This window comes from Hemicordylus capensis, chromosome 5, assembly GCF_027244095.1.
Source record: "Hemicordylus capensis ecotype Gifberg chromosome 5, rHemCap1.1.pri, whole genome shotgun sequence".
In the NCBI taxonomy this organism is placed as follows: domain Eukaryota; kingdom Metazoa; phylum Chordata; class Lepidosauria; order Squamata; family Cordylidae; genus Hemicordylus; species Hemicordylus capensis.
This window is the reverse complement of record NC_069661.1, coordinates 171,997,482-172,017,985: the sequence shown is the minus strand read 5'-3', so window position 1 is coordinate 172,017,985 and position 20,504 is coordinate 171,997,482. Positions and strand designations below refer to the sequence as shown.

Here is a 20,504-nt window from a genome sequence, read left to right as displayed (position 1 = left end):
TAGCATCTCTACCTGGGTCTCCACCCCCACCCCCCCAATAACAGTGCAGTCTTAGATTGGGGAGGAAAAGGTTAAATGTCCTCTTCAGAGTTCCACTTTCCAGTCTTCAAAGCAGCTGTGTTAGGCAGCCTTTTAGGCTAAAAAAACCTGTGAGATTCTATCTCCTGTCATGTCTATTTTGACCCTAACAGTACTTGAAGTTTGGCACTGTGTGTCTGTGAAACCATTTGGACCATTCTTATGTCACTGATAGTTTTCAAAAAACCTATTTGATGCAAACAATTTTCAGGAAGATTCTACAGTTTCTGCCAAAATATCAGCATTTTTCATACCTTAGCTTTCAACAAACAACCCCACCCCAAGTTGTCCTCATTACAGCTAATTTTGATTTTGCATTATCTCTTCAGTGTCTCTACTTAAGGTCACCTTGAGTGGTGCAGTGGGGAAATGCTTGACTAACAAGCAGAAGGTTGCTGGTTTGAATCCCCCCTGGTACTATATTGGGCAGCAGCGATATAGGAAGATGCTGAAAGGCATCATCTCACACTGCGTGGGAGGAGGCAATGGTAAACCCCTCCTGTATTCTACCAAAGAAAACCACAGTGCTCTGTGGGTGCCAGGAGTTGAAATTGACTTGATGGCATACTTTACTTTACCTACAGCATATAAATTACTAAAACCCTCAACAGCTTTCCCTACCATATATTTGTTACTTTTCAAGTCCACATATTCACTCAATCCAGTATTTTGTTACAGGCATTGGCATGGGGGAGCCTCTAGTGTAATAAGGTACTAACAAAAGAACTTTGCCGTGTCTTTCCTGTTCATGTCTGTAGAGAGGCCAGCTTTACATGTCACATTGCATGGACACACAAAGCTGGTTCTCAGTGAAATAAGGTGACCACTTGCATGCATAAGAGGTTTGGTGATCTTGGTCAAGATGGTCCATATACCTGCATGATGAGCTCTACATATACATGTCCCCAAGTAGTCTGCCCCCCCCAAAAAAAACAAGGAAAGGCTTAGAAATATCTTCTGATTTATTTTATTCAAAAAATTTATATACCGCCCAAAACTTATTTCTCTGTGCGGCTTATCTCCTCTGATGAGAAGCAAGGAACTTCATGAGAGCAAGAAGTTGTGGGTATCCACAAGTCCTAAATAATCTCTCTTGATCATGACTTGTATTGGAACGTGAATTGGGCTGTGGATAAGGATATTCTCTTCATGATTCACATCTACATTATCTAGGGCCTCTTTCCAGGGACTGGAACGGGAAAAGCAATAATAGGTACTGAAGGATCAGTCTTCAGTAAGGTAAATGGAAAAACCTATTAACTTGTACACATTTTGGTTTTGAGCAGGAAAGGAAATTGACAATGTTCAGGACAAAAGCCAAACTAGGGGTCCTTTCTGATAGCCCTGTCCAAAGCTTACCAGTGCTAAGTGGAGACACTTTTAGAGTATCTGTTTGCATTCTTGCACAAACTATCAGTTTAATTAACAAAGTAAGCCCAGAGTATTTGAATTTAAGCCAGTTTATTCCGATTAAGACTGAATGACTAAAACTGAAGGTTTTCCATTTAGAAATGGCTTGATTGCAGTTGTAGCTGTCAAAAGAGAGGTGAGTGAGTAAGAGAAACAATTTTGTCTTCATACTTTCTAGGGTATTGTGTGGCACAGATAGTGTCTCGAGCTGCCGTCTTGTGCTTGGCTGAAAATTCTTCTTTTCCTTGAAGTTTAATTTCCTTTATTCATTTTTCATTCTAGAAAAATGAAACATTTTGTTTTTAGAATAGTGGCTCCCACCCAACCATTAATCACACTCCTATTCAGGGTTGTGTGTGGGGTGGGGGAGGCTCTGGATTAGAAAGTTTGTCTTTTTAAACAAATGTCATTAAAATTATTGACAGAATTAGTTTCCACTTACTGAGAACATTGTTCTTGCTGGAGGATACTTTTCAGAATCTGCCATGTGTTTCGCATATCAGTGATGGATAAATTAGGGAAGATGACTGTTTGACCTTGAGTGAAATGGCATATCCGATTTCGAGAAATGTTATAAGAGAAGGAACTGGGGGATTCTAAGGGTTTTGATGCATAATACTGATATACCAACACCCTCAAAAGTACACCTTTATCAGTATTGTGTATCAAAACCCCCAGTTTCTGCTCTTATGACATTTCTCGAAATGGGGTATGCCACTCATATATGCTTCCTTGTATGACCTCTTTCATAATGAGGGGTGGGTGTGTGTGTGTGTGCGTGTGTGTGCGCGCATGCATTTATTATTTCCCCCCCTCAGAACTAGCACATTTTACAAATGTTTTTCTTGGAAAGCAAAATCAGAAAGCTAAATTAAAAATGCACTGCAAAGTTTTCTGGAACAACCATTGATAGAATAAGTGTAGGTATACAGAGGGGCTTTAAACTAGGCTTGGGTTGCTTCTTTGTAGTGTATAAAAAATCTGAGTTGCTTCAGGATTTTTTTAACCTCGAATAAAGCTTAGTGTTATTCAGATTTCTTGAAAAATTAAGATTTTATTGAATATATGCAATAACCGAACCTTTACAAAAACGATTTAGCTTGTAGCTGATAGTAAAGAAATCCATCATATGTCAGTATCTCCATTGTACTGCTAAATTCACTCACTATATATCAGTGGTTCTTCGAGCTTTCCGTCAGATTAGTTTCCAACTTCTCATCAACTTGTCTGCAGACAAACCCCTCTGTCATGGAATGTCTGCATATTGTAGATAATTCTGGACATGTTCTAAGGTTCACATTTGGTTTGGTTGACCCATGTGAATGGACATCACCGCTCAGAACACAGAACAGTCCCCCCATACATCTGCATATTGCAAGGGAAGACTAGAAATAGTGTGCAAGCTGTGTTTCTGGGCAGCTTCTCTGTTTATGTATAGAGCAGTAGTTTTCAGACTTACAACTCAGCTTTAATCCCAGCATGCAACATGGGATCCACTTTTTTAAAAAATCTGCATGTCCATCTTTCTCCCCATTCCCAGGTTAACTGGAGTCAAAGGGAAGATTGAACTCTTGTACATCTTAATAGTTGTCCAGAAGAAAGAATTTTGGTAGGTGCAGTAATCTTGCAGCTGTCACAGTGTCCCTATTCTGAGCTTTAAAGGCTGTAAACCTCTGTCCTCCTTTGCATCTGGTCACTTCCTGTTTTTCTAGTTCTCCTTAAAAAACAAACAAACAAGAAAGATGTGTTCCACCTTAGGCAAGTTAAAGCCTCTATTTGGGTCCTAACCCACCAGTTGAAGACCAGTTATCCTTGATAAGTTTTCAAGGAACCACGGGGTTTCCTAGAGCACAGTTTGAAGATGACCATTACAGACAACTAAAAGATGAAATTCTGCCCTAACAAAGCTGCAGTTTAGAAAAATTATATCTTATTTTTTCATATGGCCATTTAAACATGAATCTGAAGTCCAGCTAAACAGAACACTATATGCACAGGATTACAATAGCATCGTGATATATCAGAGCGCCAGTTCCTAATGATGATGGATGTTTATATACTGCTTTACAACAAAAAAGTGTCTAGTGCAGTTTCCATAGCAAAAGCAATGAGATGGTTCCTTGTCCCCAAGGTGCTCAAAATCTTTAAGAACACACAAAGTCGGTCCCAGTAACAGCCACTGGAAAGATACTGTGCTGGACGGAATGGGGACAGTTGTTTTCCCCTTGCTAAATATAAGAGAGCCAGCATTAATAATGAGTTACAAGTGTAGAATCCAAGGGCAAGAGTTGTGGTATGAAAGGGCAAGACAGTGGAGTGAATCAGGAATATTAATAGTTTAATGAAATATATATTACTAGGTGATCTGGTGCAGAGCATTTGTGCCCCTAGTCCCTCCACCTCCGCGGCTTTTTTGTTTGCCACCCCCACCACATTCTTCCCAGCTGCCTCTCTTTTTCTCCCCCCTGCCTGCAGCCGCTGCGTCTGCCCACCTGCCGGGCCCACCTGCCATTCTATTAGAATTAATTCCAGAAAGGGAATTCATCATTGCATGCTCGGAACTGATTAAAAAAAAATAGAACCAATAGGAGCAAACTAAACAAATACTAATCGTGAACTTTAGTTGGCCTTTCCAGAAGTTTGTTTTGACAGAATTTTAAAAAGTTATACCGACATGAGATATACCTAATGTATGGGCAGGAATAATTCCTACTTCTTGGAATAACATACAAGTATTGACCAATGCAGAGTTAAAAAGAGAAGGAGAAAAACAATTCTCGAAAGAGCATTTTGTTAGCAACACCAGCGGAAGAAAGAGGCACAAAAATGTTTTTAAGATAAGACTACAGTTTTGATCATTTGCACTTGCATGTTGGTCAGTGAGGCCACATCACTTCAACTGAAAGTTTCCAGGCTAAATTTCAAGTGTGAATATTTTTTCATTGTTCTCATTTTGATCTAACTAAATGTTGTAGATAGGTTTTAAAGTAAAGTGTGCCATCGAGTCGGTGTCAACTCCTGGCGACCACAGAGCCCTGTGGTTGTCTTTGGTAGAATACGGGAGGGGTTTACCATTGCCATCTCCCACGCAGTATGAGATGATGCCTTTCATCATCTTCCTATATCGCTGCTCCTCGATATAGTACCAGCAGGGATTCGAACCGGAAACCTCTGGCTTGCTAGTCAAGTCATTTCCTTGCTTCGCCATTAGGTAGCTTGTAGATAGGTTAGAAATAGAATAAATTATAAACCTTTTTTTTCCCCCACTTTTAAATGTGGGGGAGAAATGATATAATCCATAATAATTCATGCCTTAGGACTAAATTAGATGTTTGACTCAACATGTTTAAGGCATGATTAAAACTGATGCAATTCCTATTGTGAAAAAGCATCTCTGAAGGTGGTGGGCCTTATCCTGACTGGTTCTGTAGAAGACAAGGAGAGTGAATTTAACTTGCACTGTTTTCTTGCTGAAAATCACTCCCCCAAAGTACTGCAAAAAGATACCTTGGGGGTATTTTCAGCATGAAAATGGTTCAGGGGTAAAGAGTTAACTTTACCCCTGAACTCTGCTATTTATCCCTCCCTGAACTCTGCTATTCTAGTTAGGATCAGGCCCCCACAGCTGCTTTTTGCTTCATAAGAGACTCTTCTGGTGTTAAGCATGCCTCTTAAAGTGTTTAGTCAAACTTACAGTTTGGTCCTCAGCAACGTCCAATTAGACTACTGTAATGTGTCTTACATGGAGCTGCCCTTAGAATGTCAAGAAACTATAAATTAAAAAGCAACTGTCAGAGTATTGACTAGGATAGGAGACTCAGAAAACAACTCCAATATTACAGCAATTTCACGGGCTTTCTGTTAATTTCTAGGTCCAGTTCATAGTGCTGACATTAACCTTTAGAAGCCCTATATGGTTAGATTGTTGGAGGTCCTGCTCTGTATGGCTTCAGAATCCAGTCTTGCGATGTCCCCAACTATGGGCATCATCTGTCAAATACTTCTACCTAGTCCCCCCACTGATTTCAGTGGGACCTTTGACCTGAGAACATTCATGGATTTTTACCTTTGCAATTCTAAAAACTGATCTGAATTTGAAAAGGAAGAATTACCTCTAGCAATACTAGGGGGAAGGAAAAAAAGACTTTAGAGTAGTTTCATCGAAACTAAAAGATATTAGTAATCCTGGAAGCTTCTGAATCATTTCTTTGGTATTTTTTTTTGCCACGCTCACTTTAGGAAAACTGAATGCAGTGGACTGGGCACAGATTCAATTTTAGTCATTTTTAGCCTGGGTTACTCAAGTCAAATATGTTAACTCCTGCAGTTTATCCAACCCTAGGAAGATAAAGTAGAAATAGTTGAAATCATAAGACTTCCACTGTTCGGCTCAGACATTTTCTTTTTTTCTTTTTTCTGTTTTCTTTAAAATAATTAAATGTGCTCCCCACAATGAAATTGTTAAAGTGTAAGTGTGTGTGTGTGTGTATCCCATAAAAAATAATTTTGATTTTACTGTGTCTCTGTCACTGCGTGATAAACCGGTCATGATTATTGTCAAATGAAGATGCAAATAGGGACACAAAAGATTTAGGAGTGTGAAATGAAAGCAAGCAGGCTCCTGAAATGAAATCAGAAGAGACGGTGAAATAAACACAGAATGGTTTTTTTTCTTTACAAAGATGATAGATGAGCAAAATTGAATTATGCGTATTGTATAATGGAAGAAAATAATTGCAACTTTCCATCAGGAAACCACAAAGACCTTTATTGATCTGTCATTCTTGGGAAATGTCTAGAAATATTTAATAAGAGAGAAATAACTCCTTCAAGGTCCTGGAACTGTAATGTATTTTTTTATTACAAATTTTTGGAAGAATTAAAAACTATCAGGTCTCCTGATCAAAAGTGGTCAATGTGGCATATTTTAAACACTTGCAACTTAAGAGAAATTGATTGCACATTGCAAGTTGGAACAATGTGTGCCCAGATATGTTTTAACATGAGTTGGAGATGAAATGTGCCCCCCCATACCATTTATTCATACTTGTCACAGTATTAAACAAAAATGCATAATAAAATCTTTACTTTAATCCTGAAAATAAATTTCTCCATATTCCAAAACCATGACCACAAAAACAGCAGCAAAGGATATAATCGAACAAGGAGCTTGTTTGTGATTTGGGGGTCCTTTTGGACTCGCGCCTCCTGCTTGAACAGCAGGTGGAGGCTGCGGCCAGAAGTGCTTTTGCCCAGCTTCATCTGATTCACCAATTACACCCTTACATTGATTGGCAGGCATTAATGACAGTGACCCATGCCCTTGTTATCTCCCGCTTAGATTATTGCAACACCCTCTATCTAGGGTTACCTTTGAGAACGATCAGGAAGCTATAACGTGTCCAGAATGCAGCGGCTCGCCTACTCATGGGTCCCAGAAAATATGACAGGGTAACACCTCTTCTGCAGTCATTGCACTGGTTGCCTATTCACTTCCAAGTTCAATGTAAGGTCCTGGTTTTGACCTTCAAAGCCTTGCGGGTTTTGGTGCCTGTCTACCTGCAGACCCGCCTCTCCCATCCAGTTACATCCTGTCCGGTTAGATAATCTCAGATGGCCCTTTTGTCGGTCCCTGATTTCTGAGAGGTTCGGGGAGCTAGGACCTGTGAAAGGGCCTTTTTGGTTGCTGCCCCACTTATTTGGAACTCTTCCCCTTCAGATTTGTTTAGCCCCTTCCTTACTGATCTTCAAATTTCTGTTGAAGACTTTTCTTTTTCGCCAGGCTTTTGCCCTGTAGTTTACCTATTTGTTTTTTTATTTTTGTTAGTTACTTTAGTTTTTAATTTAGAATGTAATTTTTAATGTTGTCCTGTTTCGCATGTTTTTGTGCACTGCCCGGAGTTTTCGGAGTGGGCAGTATATTAAAGGTTTCTAATAAATAAATAAATAAATATATGGTGTGTGTTTGTCAAATGTACAGTATATTGCTTTTTAATTTGACTGTGATTTCAAATTGTGTTAAGATTTTTATTTTCTGTATAACTTGTTTTATGCTGTGTAAACCACGCAGCAGTAAAGGTTTGGGGCAATGTACAAATTTGATAGATAAATATTGCATGTAGAAGGAACAGCACAACATTTCTGATTATAAGGTACCAGTGGATCTTTTGGGTCCTGGGATAGCATTGCAGGGATGATGGAAGATAAATACTGAAGTAAGCGGCACAGTGGAGAAATGCTTGACTAACAAGTCGAAGGTTGCCGGTTCAATTCCCGCTGGTACTATATCAGGCAGCAGCAATATAGGAAGATGCTGAAAGGCATCATCTCATACTGCGAGGGAGGAGGCAATGGTAAGCCCCTCCTGTATTCTACCAAAGAAAACCACAGGGCTCTGTGGGCTCCAGGAGTCAAAATCAACTTGATGGCACACTTTACTTACTTTATCTATGGTTACCACATTGCTGTTTTTGAGCTATCTTGTTTGCTCCTTTTTTTAGCCCAGCATTTAAGGAAACATGAAATCGTGTGTATGTGTGTGTGTTCACATACACCATTCAAATAAGCAGTGGCCATTCTATAGTTTTGTCTTGAAGAGATGGTGGCCAACACACTGCACAGCATACCACGGGCGGTTCTGCACCACCCGCACTGCTTTAGGCAACTACTGTGGGCACTCTTGCACCAATATGTACCATGGCACAATCATGCTTGTGTACTACTATAGCAATTGGCAATAATGGCTGTAGCATTGCACAAGCATGATTGTACAATTTTACATATTGGCACAAAAGTTTTCTTGCACAACAGTGCTGGCATTGTTTGAGATGCCTGCAGCAGTGTGAGTGGTGCAGAACTGCCTGCCTATAGTATACTGCATGGTCTGTCAGATGGTGACTATAACGATGGCTCCCTTGTGAAGCACAATGCATCTATTTTGTTCACAACTTCAAGCACAAACAACTTTTTGGCACATGCAGACCTTTATTTTTTTTTAATCTTCAATTTCCTGTCTTTCCCCCCCTACCTGCTAACTTGGCAAAGAGGCACCTTTTACCGTGGTGATTCTCTTTATTTAGCAGGGGGAGAGTAACTGGCCCTATCCACCCCCAGCACAGTACTTCCAGTGACTGTAGCTGGGGTCTATCTTATGTTTCTTTTTAGAATGTGAGCCCTTTGGGGAAAGGAATCCATCTTATTTGTTTGTTAGTTCTCTGTGTAAACCGCCCTGAGCCATTTTTGGAAGGGTGGTATAGAAATTGAATTATTATTATTATTATTATTATTATTATTATTACCAGTGATCACAATCTTTTATCAGGAATTCGTTGACTCCTGAAAATATCACTGTACTACTGTACATAAGAACTGTATCACTGTACTACCCTAATCAGACCTTACTTTATATTAGTTGTTTCAATCATAACATCCTTTTAAAAAAAATTAACCCTCTCCCTCTTCCTATTTTAATATTGTAACTAGCAGGAGTCACAGACTCTATATTAAGAAATCCAAATCTGCCTTTTGCTATAAGAACAGCTCGTGCTAAAGCTAAAATTGTTATTTGTTTTTTAATGATTGTTTTTATTTTTTGTGGGTTTTTTAATTGTTTTGTAAACCGCCCAGAGAACTTGCATTTTGGGCAATATAGAAATGTATTAAATAATAAATAAATAATATAAGAGTTTGTTCTCTTTTAATGTTTGTCTTATGCAGGGTTCTGTGAAGCTTGAAAACGTGTGCATCTTTATTGATCCAGTCAATATTGTGTCAATTTCTGTTCCTATTGCTTAAGCCACAAATATTTCTAGAGAGTTTTATGAGAGGAAGAAAGGTTTATTTCAGGTGCTATTTTGGCCAATAAGCTGTGGAATATTTTTTAATTGATAGTTTATGTTTTCTTTTCAGTCGTTAGCACCCTTTGGTCTTGGTGATCTGTGTGCTGATTTTAAAAACCTAATGCAAAGGAAATGGGTAAAATACAGAGATTGCATGGGTCCATTATATCTGTATCTGAATCAATAATATTTACTTAGTGCTAATGCACTAACCAGATTACAAGAACTGATGCAGTGGTAATCAATATCAAAAGTGAATAATACTAAGAATGATCTTTGACAAGAAAATGTGCAATGTTTTTAATTTGTATTAGCTAATTACATCAACATTTGTCTCTTTATCTTACGTAATGCACCCCTAGCAGAATAATTTTTCCTGTTCTATCAGTAAATTGACTCAGTTGATAAATTTGAAGTGTGTCTGGAAATATTCAAGGATAAATTTATATCTGATGTCTTATATAACTGCTGTTTCTTTTGAGTTTCAACAATTATTCCCATTTATTTCAAAGGCTTTAGGCCTAGAAATTTGATTATTAAAATCATAGTCAGCACATTCTGACTATGGTGTATTTTATTTCATACTCTAGGTTGTTCTAGATTCAGATGTTTCTAAATTGAGAGTGTAGTGCAGTATTTATTATTTACTACATTTATATTCTACTCTTTCTCCAAGGAGCCCAGAGTATGTTTCTCCTCACAACAGCCCTTCAAGGTAGGTTAGGCTGAGAGAGAGTGATTGGCCCAGTTACCCAATGAGTTTCATGGCTGAACAGAGATTTGAGCTTGGGCCACAAAGCTTATGGTGACTGCTAAGAACTGCCAATTGGCAACCTACTCACAGGGTTAAAAGAATTAAGTGCTTGTGGGCTTGGTGGGTAGGTGGGACGAGGGAATCATGTACACTGCTCCTTTGAGAAAGGGGCAGTATAAAAGTGTAATGAAAGTATCCAGTAAGGATTCCCAAATATTGTTCTATAAAAATGAAGGGTTTTGCATATAACTATTCTCCATGACAGATCCACAAACAGACAAAACTATCGAAGATATGTGCTATGGGGCGACAATTTGGTGTTAAGTTCTAGGGTGAGGTGGGAGGTTGGTAATGTCAGTCATGGTAAAACCTGAATAGACCTGCATCATACCACTTCATTTTGTCAATTTGAATCCCTGAGGCTGTTTGTAAAGCAACCTGAAGACTTCATAAATCTTGTTCTGCACCAGTTTCCACAACCCGCCTCCTGCAAAATCCAACACTGTCTCTTCTGAGGGTTATTGCTGCCATGAATAGGAATATGTCTGAGGAATAACAATAACATTTCAGACTTGGGAATCCAGTTATCATCGTAGGTTGGTTTAGCTGTAATGCAGAGCCAGGATTGCATCTTGGCTGTGTGTGAGATCCTTGAGCCTCAGATGTGTGTGCTTCCCCCTCCCCTTCATGTGTGAGGTGTCGGGGTGGGAAGAATTCTACTTCTGATTCTGGTTAAGAACAAGCCAGGACTTTATGTTGTGTTCAAACTGAGCATTCCTGGCTTATTCTAACCAGATCTCCCAAATAAATAATGATCTGAAAATGGCCTTAGGTTCTTAACCAGACTCAGAAGTAGAATTCTTCTGAGCCACACATCCAAAGGAGAGTCGGGAACAAGTTCTTCTGAGGCGTGGAGACATCATGGAATGCTAGGACTGAATCCTGGCATTGACATCTGAACTGGCCCTATTTTTTTATTGTTATTTACAGAAAACGATAACATTATGTTTCCCCCCTGGTTAAATAAGAGCTTAATTTATATACAGGGTTTTGAGTAGAAATTGCAAAGATGCACGCCAATTATCTATAAGGCCTCTTCCTTCGAGGTCTTCAGGAGAGCCTTAAAGACTCATCTTTTTATCTTGGCTTTTAATTATGTCTAGTTTTAATTTTAATTCTGGTTTTACATGTGTTTTGTTTTATGGTTTTTTAAAATTTAATGTAAACCGCCCTGAGCCACTTTAGGAAGGGCGGTATGTAATTCAAATAAATATACAAGTCGAATAAATAAATAAATTTTTATTCGTCAGATCACACTCTGCAGGAACAGCATTCAGTCTTGGATAATGCTGGACAATACGATTCCTTCGGCTTATGCTCTTACTATTATACCACCGAAAAAGCTTTCCAAGCAGTTTAACTGGTGGTGGGAGTAATAAGTTGGTTTCTATCTCCAAAGCATTCACAATCTAAAAAGGAATACAAGGTAGACACAGCCGCTAGGGATGCTGTACTGAATGGGATCAGTTGCTCTCCCCTTGCTAAGTAAGAGATTACCACATTCAAAGGTGCCTATTCACCTCTCCAGTCAGCAGGGGGGAAATTATCATATGATGAATAGTTTAAAAATTCTGATTGTTGCATTCCAATAACTTTATGATGACGTTTGTTGTCAGATATATAGCAGCTACCTTAAGTTAAACATTTGATTCCAGGTTTGAGCTATGAACTCACCAGGTTGTCTTGGGCAAATTGATATGTGTCCACCTTTTAGTTCACAGAGTGGTTATAAGGCTAAAATAGTCTTCTGGGCTTCTTGGAAAAAGAGCAGGATACACTAGTAATAGAGATACATATCACAGTTGGAAGGTGTTCCAAAGTTTTAAAAGAAAATGAGCTTGTAGACCTATATCATGAAGGCTCAGTACAGAGTAAATTCCAGCTAGCCACAAATAATTGTATGAGCAAGTAAAGTACAATTTGACTTGAAGTTTTGAAGCTTGGACATCAGTTAAATGTAATTGCCTGTACATCATTGCATACCAATTTAGACCTACATCAGATAAATTTTTTTCTTAATGAGTCACAAATGGACTCTGTACTTTCACTTATGTACAGAAAGGAAAATAGTAATACCAAGCCACATACCGGTAGGGGCCTTGCTGCATAACAATATTTGTGGGATTTGTCACTGGAATTTGGCATCAGACCAATGAATACTTAATCCAGAGATAATGGGTGTTTTCCATATTATCAGCCAAGTGAATAGTTTAGAAAGAGTGGTGAAGGGGAGGAGAGGGGAGAGTTAAGCTGTGCCCTCAAAGGTTGTCAGAGGACCCTCTTTAAAAATTAAGCAAAAGTTATCTGTGGCAGCTTAACTAATACTAACTTGGATAAATTAAGAGCTTAAGCTTTTAGAGATGCAAAAGATAATTTAGAGTCTCTTTTACTGGTATGTACGAGCCTCAGACTGCCCTATTTTGGATATTTTTATACCACTTTTCAACAAAAGTTCTAAAACAAGTTTACACTAGATAAATAAGATGGTCCCCTATTCCCAAAGGGCTCACAATCTAAAAAGAAACATAAGATAGACACCTGCAATAGCCCCTGGAAGGATGCTGTGCTGGGTCTGAGTAGGGGCAGTTGCACTCATCCTGCTAAATATAAGAGAATCACCACCATATAGAGAACCACGACCTCCTTGCTCAGTTCTCTGCAGAGCTCTAATGTGTCCAGAAAGATTCTGCACAGAAAAAGGCCTGTGATATGCAAAACCTTATTCACAGACACCTAAACAAGTTGGTGTTTCCTATGCTCTTGCAACTTCCTCTTCACTGCTACCAGAGACAATGGCTGGGTTTGGATGACTACTAAAGTGAAGTGTGCCGTTGAGTTGGTGTCGACTCCTGGTGCCCACAGAGCCCTGTGGTTTTCTTTGGTAGAATACAGAAGGGGTTTACCATTGCTGCCTCCTGCGCAGTGTGAGATGATACCATTCAGCATCTTTCTATATGATGATATCGCTGCTGCCCAATATAGTACCAGCGGGGATTTGAACTGGCAACCTTCTGCTTGTTAGTCAAGCATTTCCCTACTGCACCACTTAAGGTGGCTTGGACGACTACTACTACTATGAAAATTTATATATCATTCTTCAGTCAAAGTTCTTAAAGTGATTTATATAGAAAAATAAATAATATATTAAAAATACATAAATAAGATGGTCCCCTATCCCCAAATGGCTCATAATCTAAAAAGAAACATAAGGCAGATAGCAGCAACAGCCACTGGAGCAGGCCTGCTCAACTCAGCCCCACACCCAGCTGTTTTTGGACTACAACTCCTATAATCCCCCACCACAGTGGGGATTATCCCATAATTAATAGCTAGGGATTAAGGGAGTTGTAGGCCAACATCTGCAGGAGGGCTGCAGTTGAGCAGGCCTGCACGGGTGGGATGCTGTGCTCGGGTTGGATCGGGCCAGTTGCTCTCCCCCTGCTAAATATAAGAGAATTACCACTTTAAAAGGTGACACTTTGCTCAGTTATTGGGGGTAGACTATTGAAATGCCTGGGCAAAGTTTGCTTCCTTTACAGAATGAAATTGGAATTTATTTATTTTTTAAAGGTGCATGTTATCTTTTACTACCAAATGCTGGTTCACTCTGGTCTGACTTCAAACATAATGCTGAGCAAATAAGGGCTTACCCACACGATGTTATCCCCATTTGCTGTCTCATTTAGATGGCATCCTTGGCCACTACTCATGGACGGTACTCATTAGCATATCGGGGATCTGTGCCAGTAAGATGACCCAATTTAAACGAAATGCTTGGAATATGCATATCCTTGCAGATGAATTCTACTTGGCTTGTCCAGTTATACTGGTCTATGACTGTAATAAATTTTGGATTTGATTTAGTTTGGCCAGCATCACTTTTAAATTGGCCCCTGATAGCAGAATACTGGTTTGTTTGTTTTGGGAGCAACTCTGGGCCATCCCTTTTTGCTGCTGCTACTACTTTATCTGGTATCGTTTCCTTCGTCTGCACCATTGTTGCTCATTTTATAGCTAGCTGTCTATTTTGGCTCATGGCAATGACATCCTTTTCACTAAAAGTTACTATACTTTTAGTTAGTATCTGTTGCAAAAGCATGATCAATAGCTTGATAACTTTGTATGTCAAGTAGGGGTGTGCATGAAATGGATTTTGTGTTTTGTTTCGAGCTCTAAATGAAATGTAAAATGCTTGAAATGTTTCATCAAAACAGTGACCAAGCCAGCTGTTTCAACGAAACAAACAGCCCTCTAAAATGGCATTCGAAACACTCAAAAGGTTCAAGTTGGAGCAGGGTTGTGTTTTTTTTTTAACTCAAACAGGCTGTTTATTTGAAGGGCGTTCTGTTTTGAGCTCAAAACATTTTGCACATCTCTGATATCTAGTACTCCTGATGATGCAATGTCACCTTGCACTGCAGCAAGCTGAGGCAAGGCTGATGGAAATTAATGTTTAAAAAACTTGATTTCAAGCTGAAACTTGAAATGACAAATTTGTATTGTACTTTGATTTGCTATTTAAAGGCCTATTGCAAAAGTCTAGAAAATAAATGGGCACGCCTATTTTTGCTTCTCGGTAAGCATTCAGTCATGCTATATCTACCTTCATTTAAAAAGAAATCCTTAAAGTAAATAAACAAAAGAAAAATGGGCATGGTATTGATTTAAGGAGGCATTGATGTGTTTGCTGTTTTTTAATTCTTATTGTGTCCTACTCCCATTTCATATGCTATGACAGAAACATATCGTATATTTTTCAATATTAAATTGCTTATAGAGATCTAAATGGTCCCAGTTTATTATCTGGAATGGAAGATGAAGCATCAATAGTAACTGAATTCTCAGTTAGTTGATTACCATTGAATTGCTGATATAACTTGGATGTGCTCTTTTTCTAAAGAGTAACTTGGAGTGCATTGTTCTGGAAGTGATGCTTTTGAAAAGAAAGAGATGTATTCTTTGTCAATGAATTAGAGGATTAAAAATGAACAAATCTATTATGGTAATAACCAAGATAATATTAAGCAGTATTGGCAAGTGTAGATTTTTAAGCAATTCAATGTCAAAATATTCTTGGCCTAATTCAATTTACTTAGTTTAACTATTCTCTTGCTTCTTGGCAACCGAAGACCCTCTGAGTTTCTTGTAATTAAAGTGAATTCTTGTAGGTAAAGTAAAATAGACAAATACAAATAAGACCTTCAAATACTTCTGTTGCCAAGCTAGAACTACTGAACAACATGTCGCTCTTGAAGTGTTTTTGTTTGGCCTGAAGAAATTCATGAGAGAAGCAATGAAATACTTTTTTGAACAGCAAGCTTCTAGCTAGATTATAGGTGGAGATGCCCTTGAAGAGCTTGTGACCAATGCTTGTAAATATGAGATTGCAGATAGGAATAAGGAAGCTTTGTGTGGGAGGGTGGAATACCAAATACTCAGGGACTCCAAGCAACCGGGCAACAAGACAAATGTTGTGGTGACCTGCAGGGAATGTGCCATGTTTGTTTTACTACAAGAGGAAAATATTAACTACACCTGCTTGAAGTCCAAGCTAGTAGCCCTACTGGACGAAAAGGTGGAGGTGCTTGAGGCATGCCTTTTCTCCATTGAACGGTGCCTGCTATACCTTCTTCGCACCCTGCATGTAGATACATCACTCAAGATGAGATGTAGCCCCCAAGGCCACCTGACAAGAGAGAGCTGTTACAACTCAGAAGGGTGTCAAACAAGGATGCATTTTGGTCCCACTCCTCTTCAGTTTCTACGTTAACTCTATGGTGGGCCAGCTCAGCAACCCAGATTTCCACCCTCCAAAGCTCGCTGCAAGACACATTGCCATCCTGTTATATGTGGATGATGCAGCCATCCTCTAAAGGACCCCCATTGGTCTTAGAAGAGCACTGAGGACCCTGATACTGCACTGCAGGGAGGACTGCCTGGAAATCAACTATCATAAAACTTAAATTATGGCCTTTGCCAGGAGGCCCAAGATCCACTCTTGGTGGACTGAGTGGCATAAGATTGAGCAGGTTGCACCCTTCAAATACTTGGGAGTACTTTTTCATTCTGGCGGCTCTAGGAAAGCTTATGGGGAACACGTGGCTTTAAATGCTCAGAGAAGCTCCTCTGCCATTCTCAAATTCCTGTGGACAAGAGGAGGCCATTATGTACCCGTGGCTCTTGAACTGTTCACAGCCAAATCACTAGCTCAGTTCCTCTGTGGTGTTCAATTGGGCCCCTTCCCCAACATTGCGACTCTGAAACTTGTACAATCTAAATTCCTGCAGGCAGCACTCCAAGTATCGAGATGTGTCTCCAGTGCCACTCTGCTCCTGGAGACAGGCCTGATCAAGCTGGAGGCTAGTGTGGATGGCCATCCTCAGACTATCCTTTTGCCCAATTGGTCTTGCCCCCCTAACCCAACACGATGATTACCAATCTAGCTGGATTCAGACAACTGAGGCAATAATAGCTTTCCCCCTTAATAATAGCCTTTCCCCCTTGACCTTGCTCAGCATGGGCTACAGCCAGGCAAAAGCAACCATCGAGCAGTACATTATAGACATTGAGCGCCAAACCAATCTCAGCAGGGTCCCAAAACTTCATATCAGTGATGGGCTTAGATATTCTGCTTCTCCAGCAGCATACCTCACCCAGCTGGAGGTTCCAAAGCACAGAAGGGCGTTCACTTTGGCTCACTGTCATGACCTCCCTTCAGCAGTGCTAGAAGGCTGTTATAGAAGGACCTCATTTGCAGAGCGACTATGACCCTATAGCCTAGGGCAGATCAAAACTACTGAGCATGTTCTCCTCTACTGCTTGTTCTATAGAGACATTCCCTCCCTCATCCTTCCTTCACTAAGCAAGTGTTCATGTTGTCCAAGCCAATTCTACAGCTCCTTGCTACTCTCTGACTCTAAGCCTACCATCCCATATAGTGTTGCCAGGTACTGTGCAGCTGAGATCAGCATTCAGCAGCGGATGACAGGCAGTGAGTCCTATCAGCCTGAATCTGATCTTCAGTGACTCTGGGCAGGCCCTACAATTGCTCATGTGCCTCCCTTGTTACTGTTCCTTATAACCTTTAATCTGGCTGTTTTCCAGTTTTTTACTCAGTCTTTTATGTATTTCTGTCTTCATGTCTTTTAACCTTATGACATCCATTTTTATGCTTCCCCCTTTTATGCCTTTCATGCGTTTTTATGATTCTTACTATTTCTCAGGCTTTTAGGCCCTCATGCTTTTGGTGTATTATCTACTATTTTTAGTATGTTTTTTGTCCTTTTAGTATTAATATGTACCGTTTTATATGTAATCACTTTTTATCTACTCTCTCTTTTAACATGTAATCACCCTTATACTTTATGCTGGTCTATGACTGTAATAAAGATTGATTGATTGAGGCATGCCTTTCTGCTCTGAAACTTCTCAAGGAGGTTGAAGAGCTGCTGGACAGTACAGAAGTTCTCCAAAGAAAGAAGCTTCCATAGAAAGATGAAGTAATTCCGTAAGAAGAGGTGAGCACATGGAAGCATATGATGCATGGGAGCAGGAGAATTGGGAGGAATTCAGTGCAACTGATTCTACCTATGGAAGGCAACCTATTGCCACCTGGCTAAGAATTGTCATCCCATGTTACACAGAAAAGGGAGGAAGATGCCCAATTCTCCTTGATTGGGAGGAACCCACCTACTCCCCTGACAAGTAGGATATGTGGTGGCGGCGAGTGACTTTCTACTGAGAGGGGTGGAGCCATATCTATGCAGATCACCTGATAGATCATCAGGGGAGATATACTGTCTTCCTAGTGCACAAATCTGGAATGTGACTCATCTGATTGCTGAGACTTGTCAAACCCACCAGCCACTATCCCATCCTGCTGATCGACATGGGAATGAATACCACTGGAAGAAACCGTTGTTCATCCTTCCTGTTAAGATGCAGGAAGAGAACTCAGGATGCTGCAGATAAACAGCTGGCTATGAAGATGGTGTTTTCGAATGGCTTTGATACTTTGACCACAGCCTATACTACCTATACAAAATACACCTAGTGCACATTCCAAAGAGTGGTTTGTTCGGCAGGAGCCTCACAAACATCATCCAAAGAGTTTTTTTAAACTAAACTTGATAGGGTAGGGAAACAAAAGCCCAGAACCAAATATAAAACCAAGTATTAGGGACATATAAGTGCCAGAGGAAAATCAAAATGGGGGAGGAGCCCTCAGAATTCACAAGTCACTAGAGCGAAGAAGCTTGAAGACAGTGATATTCATGTTTTCAGATGTCCATACACTAATGCACAGAGTATGGGGAACATACAGGAGGAACTTTAAATCCTAATGTGGGCAGGGGAATATGATCTGATACGTATAATTGAAACTTTGTGGGATGAGATTCATGACTGAGATATAGTACATGAAAAGCGGGAGGAAGAGTTGCATTATATGTAAGGAATTCTACACCTGTACAGAAATCCATGAATCTGAGCATGAATCAGTAGAGATGTCAGAAAATCCTAAAGCTCACAGTGACCTGAGGCTTGTGAGGGCTGCCAAAAACAACAAAAAGGGGTTTTATGGATACGTCCAGAATCTCAAGAAAGTGGTAGGTCTGTTGCTTGGAGATGATGAAATGGGTAACAGTTGACATAGAGAAGGCTGAGCTGCTTATCACTTGTTTGAATCAGTCTTCTCCCATGAGGCAGATGTGGCCTAATCAGGCAATGGATACATAATTGAAAAGAGAAATGGTCCCCAGATGTGTAAACATATGGTGAGAAGACCTTTTAAATGATTTTGTTTCCAGGTTCAGATGAACTGCATCTCCAGGTACTGAAGGAGCTTGGAACTGAATGGTTCCATGATTTTGGAACCACTGTCTGTTGGAGAATGGCCTAGGAGAACTCTTGGAGAATGTGTGAGGTGTCAGAGTGGAGGCAAGCAAATGTTGTCCTTATTTTCAAAAAGAGGAGACTACAGACCTGTCAGCTTGACCACAACTGGGAGGATCCTAGAACAGATTATTAAGCTTGTCTGTGAACACTTGGGAAATAATTTGGTGTTTAGTAGGAGCCAGCATGGATTTGTCAAGAAAAGGTCGTGCCAGACTAATCTCATCTCCTTTTTCTACAGTTACTAGTTTAGTAGATCGTAGGAATGCTGTGGACATACTGTAGTATATCTTGATTTCAGCAAAGCATTTGACAAAGTCTTCCACAATATTCTTGTTGGCAAGTTAGTAAAATGTGGGCTAGATAGATGATGCTACTGTTCGGTGGATTCACAACTGGTTGAGCAATCATACCCAGTGAGTTCACAGTACAGGAAATCCCCAACTTATGAATGAGTTATGTTCCAAAAGTTAGTTTGTAAGTCAGAAGTTCATACTCATAACACACATTTCCCATGTGTATGTGTGGGTTGGTGTTTGTAAGTTGAGGAGTTCCTTAATATAGTATGTAATGGAGTTTTGTAAGTATGGGTGTTTGTAAGTCGGATGTTTGTAACTCACAGCTCTGTCCTGGGTCTGTGCTATTCAACATTTTCATAAATGAATTGGAGGAGGGAGTAGACAGGATGCAGAGCAAGTTCTCAGGAGACATGAAGATGGGGGAGGGATAGTTGATGCCTTAGAAGATGGATTGAATCTTGATTCTAATCTGGACAGGCCTGATGAATAAAATGAAATTCAACAGAGACAAATACAAATTTGGGCAGGAGAAATCAAATGCACAGGTACAGGATGGGTTGCCATGTGATGCTGCTGGCTTGGCAGCAGTACATATGAAAGGTACTGAAGTGTCTTGGTGGACAACAAGTTCAATGTGAACCAGCAGGTTAAAAATGAATGTGCTATTATGCTGCATTAACAGAAATGTGTCCAAATGGTGAGAATTAAGTGTTCCACTCTGTTCTGTGCTGGTCGGAACTCACTTGGAATACAGTGTTCAATTCTGGGCCTCACATTTTACAGAAGACGGTTGATGAACTGGAATGAGTTCAGAGATGGCGAGGGGTCTGGAAACCAAGTTCCATAAAGAACAGTTGAAGGAGCTGGGTATGGTTAGTCTGGAGAAGAGAAAACTTGGGAAGATATGATAACTGTCTTCAAATAACTGAAAGGCTGTCACATAAGAAGAGGAGCATATTTGTTCTCTGTTGCTTCCATGGGCAGGACTAGAATCGGTAAATTGAAAGTAAGCAGATTTAGGCTAGACATCTTCTATCTATCTATCTAATTCTCTGAGGCATACCCATGGCTAATCCTGTGTGTGGCAGCTCTCGTGAGAGTTTGCAAGCAGAAGCACTGTGGTGATTGGGCAGTGGGGATTCCATATGCAGATAGGGAGGAGGAGCCTGTGAT

At 40.0% G+C, this 20,504-nt stretch overlaps 1 protein-coding gene across 8 annotated transcripts in view; it reads left to right on the top strand.

Moving 5' to 3' along the window:
* MET (MET proto-oncogene, receptor tyrosine kinase) overlaps positions 1–20,504 on the top strand; it is a 159,195-nt gene that overhangs the window by 47,983 nt on the left and 90,708 nt on the right. Inside the window, exon 1 of one of the 8 annotated variants that reach the window (XM_053254302.1) lies at positions 20,144–20,337. The exons of the other annotated variants lie outside the window; for them this stretch is intronic. Coding sequence (XP_053110277.1) covers positions 20,308–20,337 — 30 coding nt within the window. The 5' untranslated portion in view covers positions 20,144–20,307. Of the gene's footprint in view, positions 1–20,143; positions 20,338–20,504 lie in introns of those variants that run through there. 8 annotated transcript variants of the gene reach the window in all.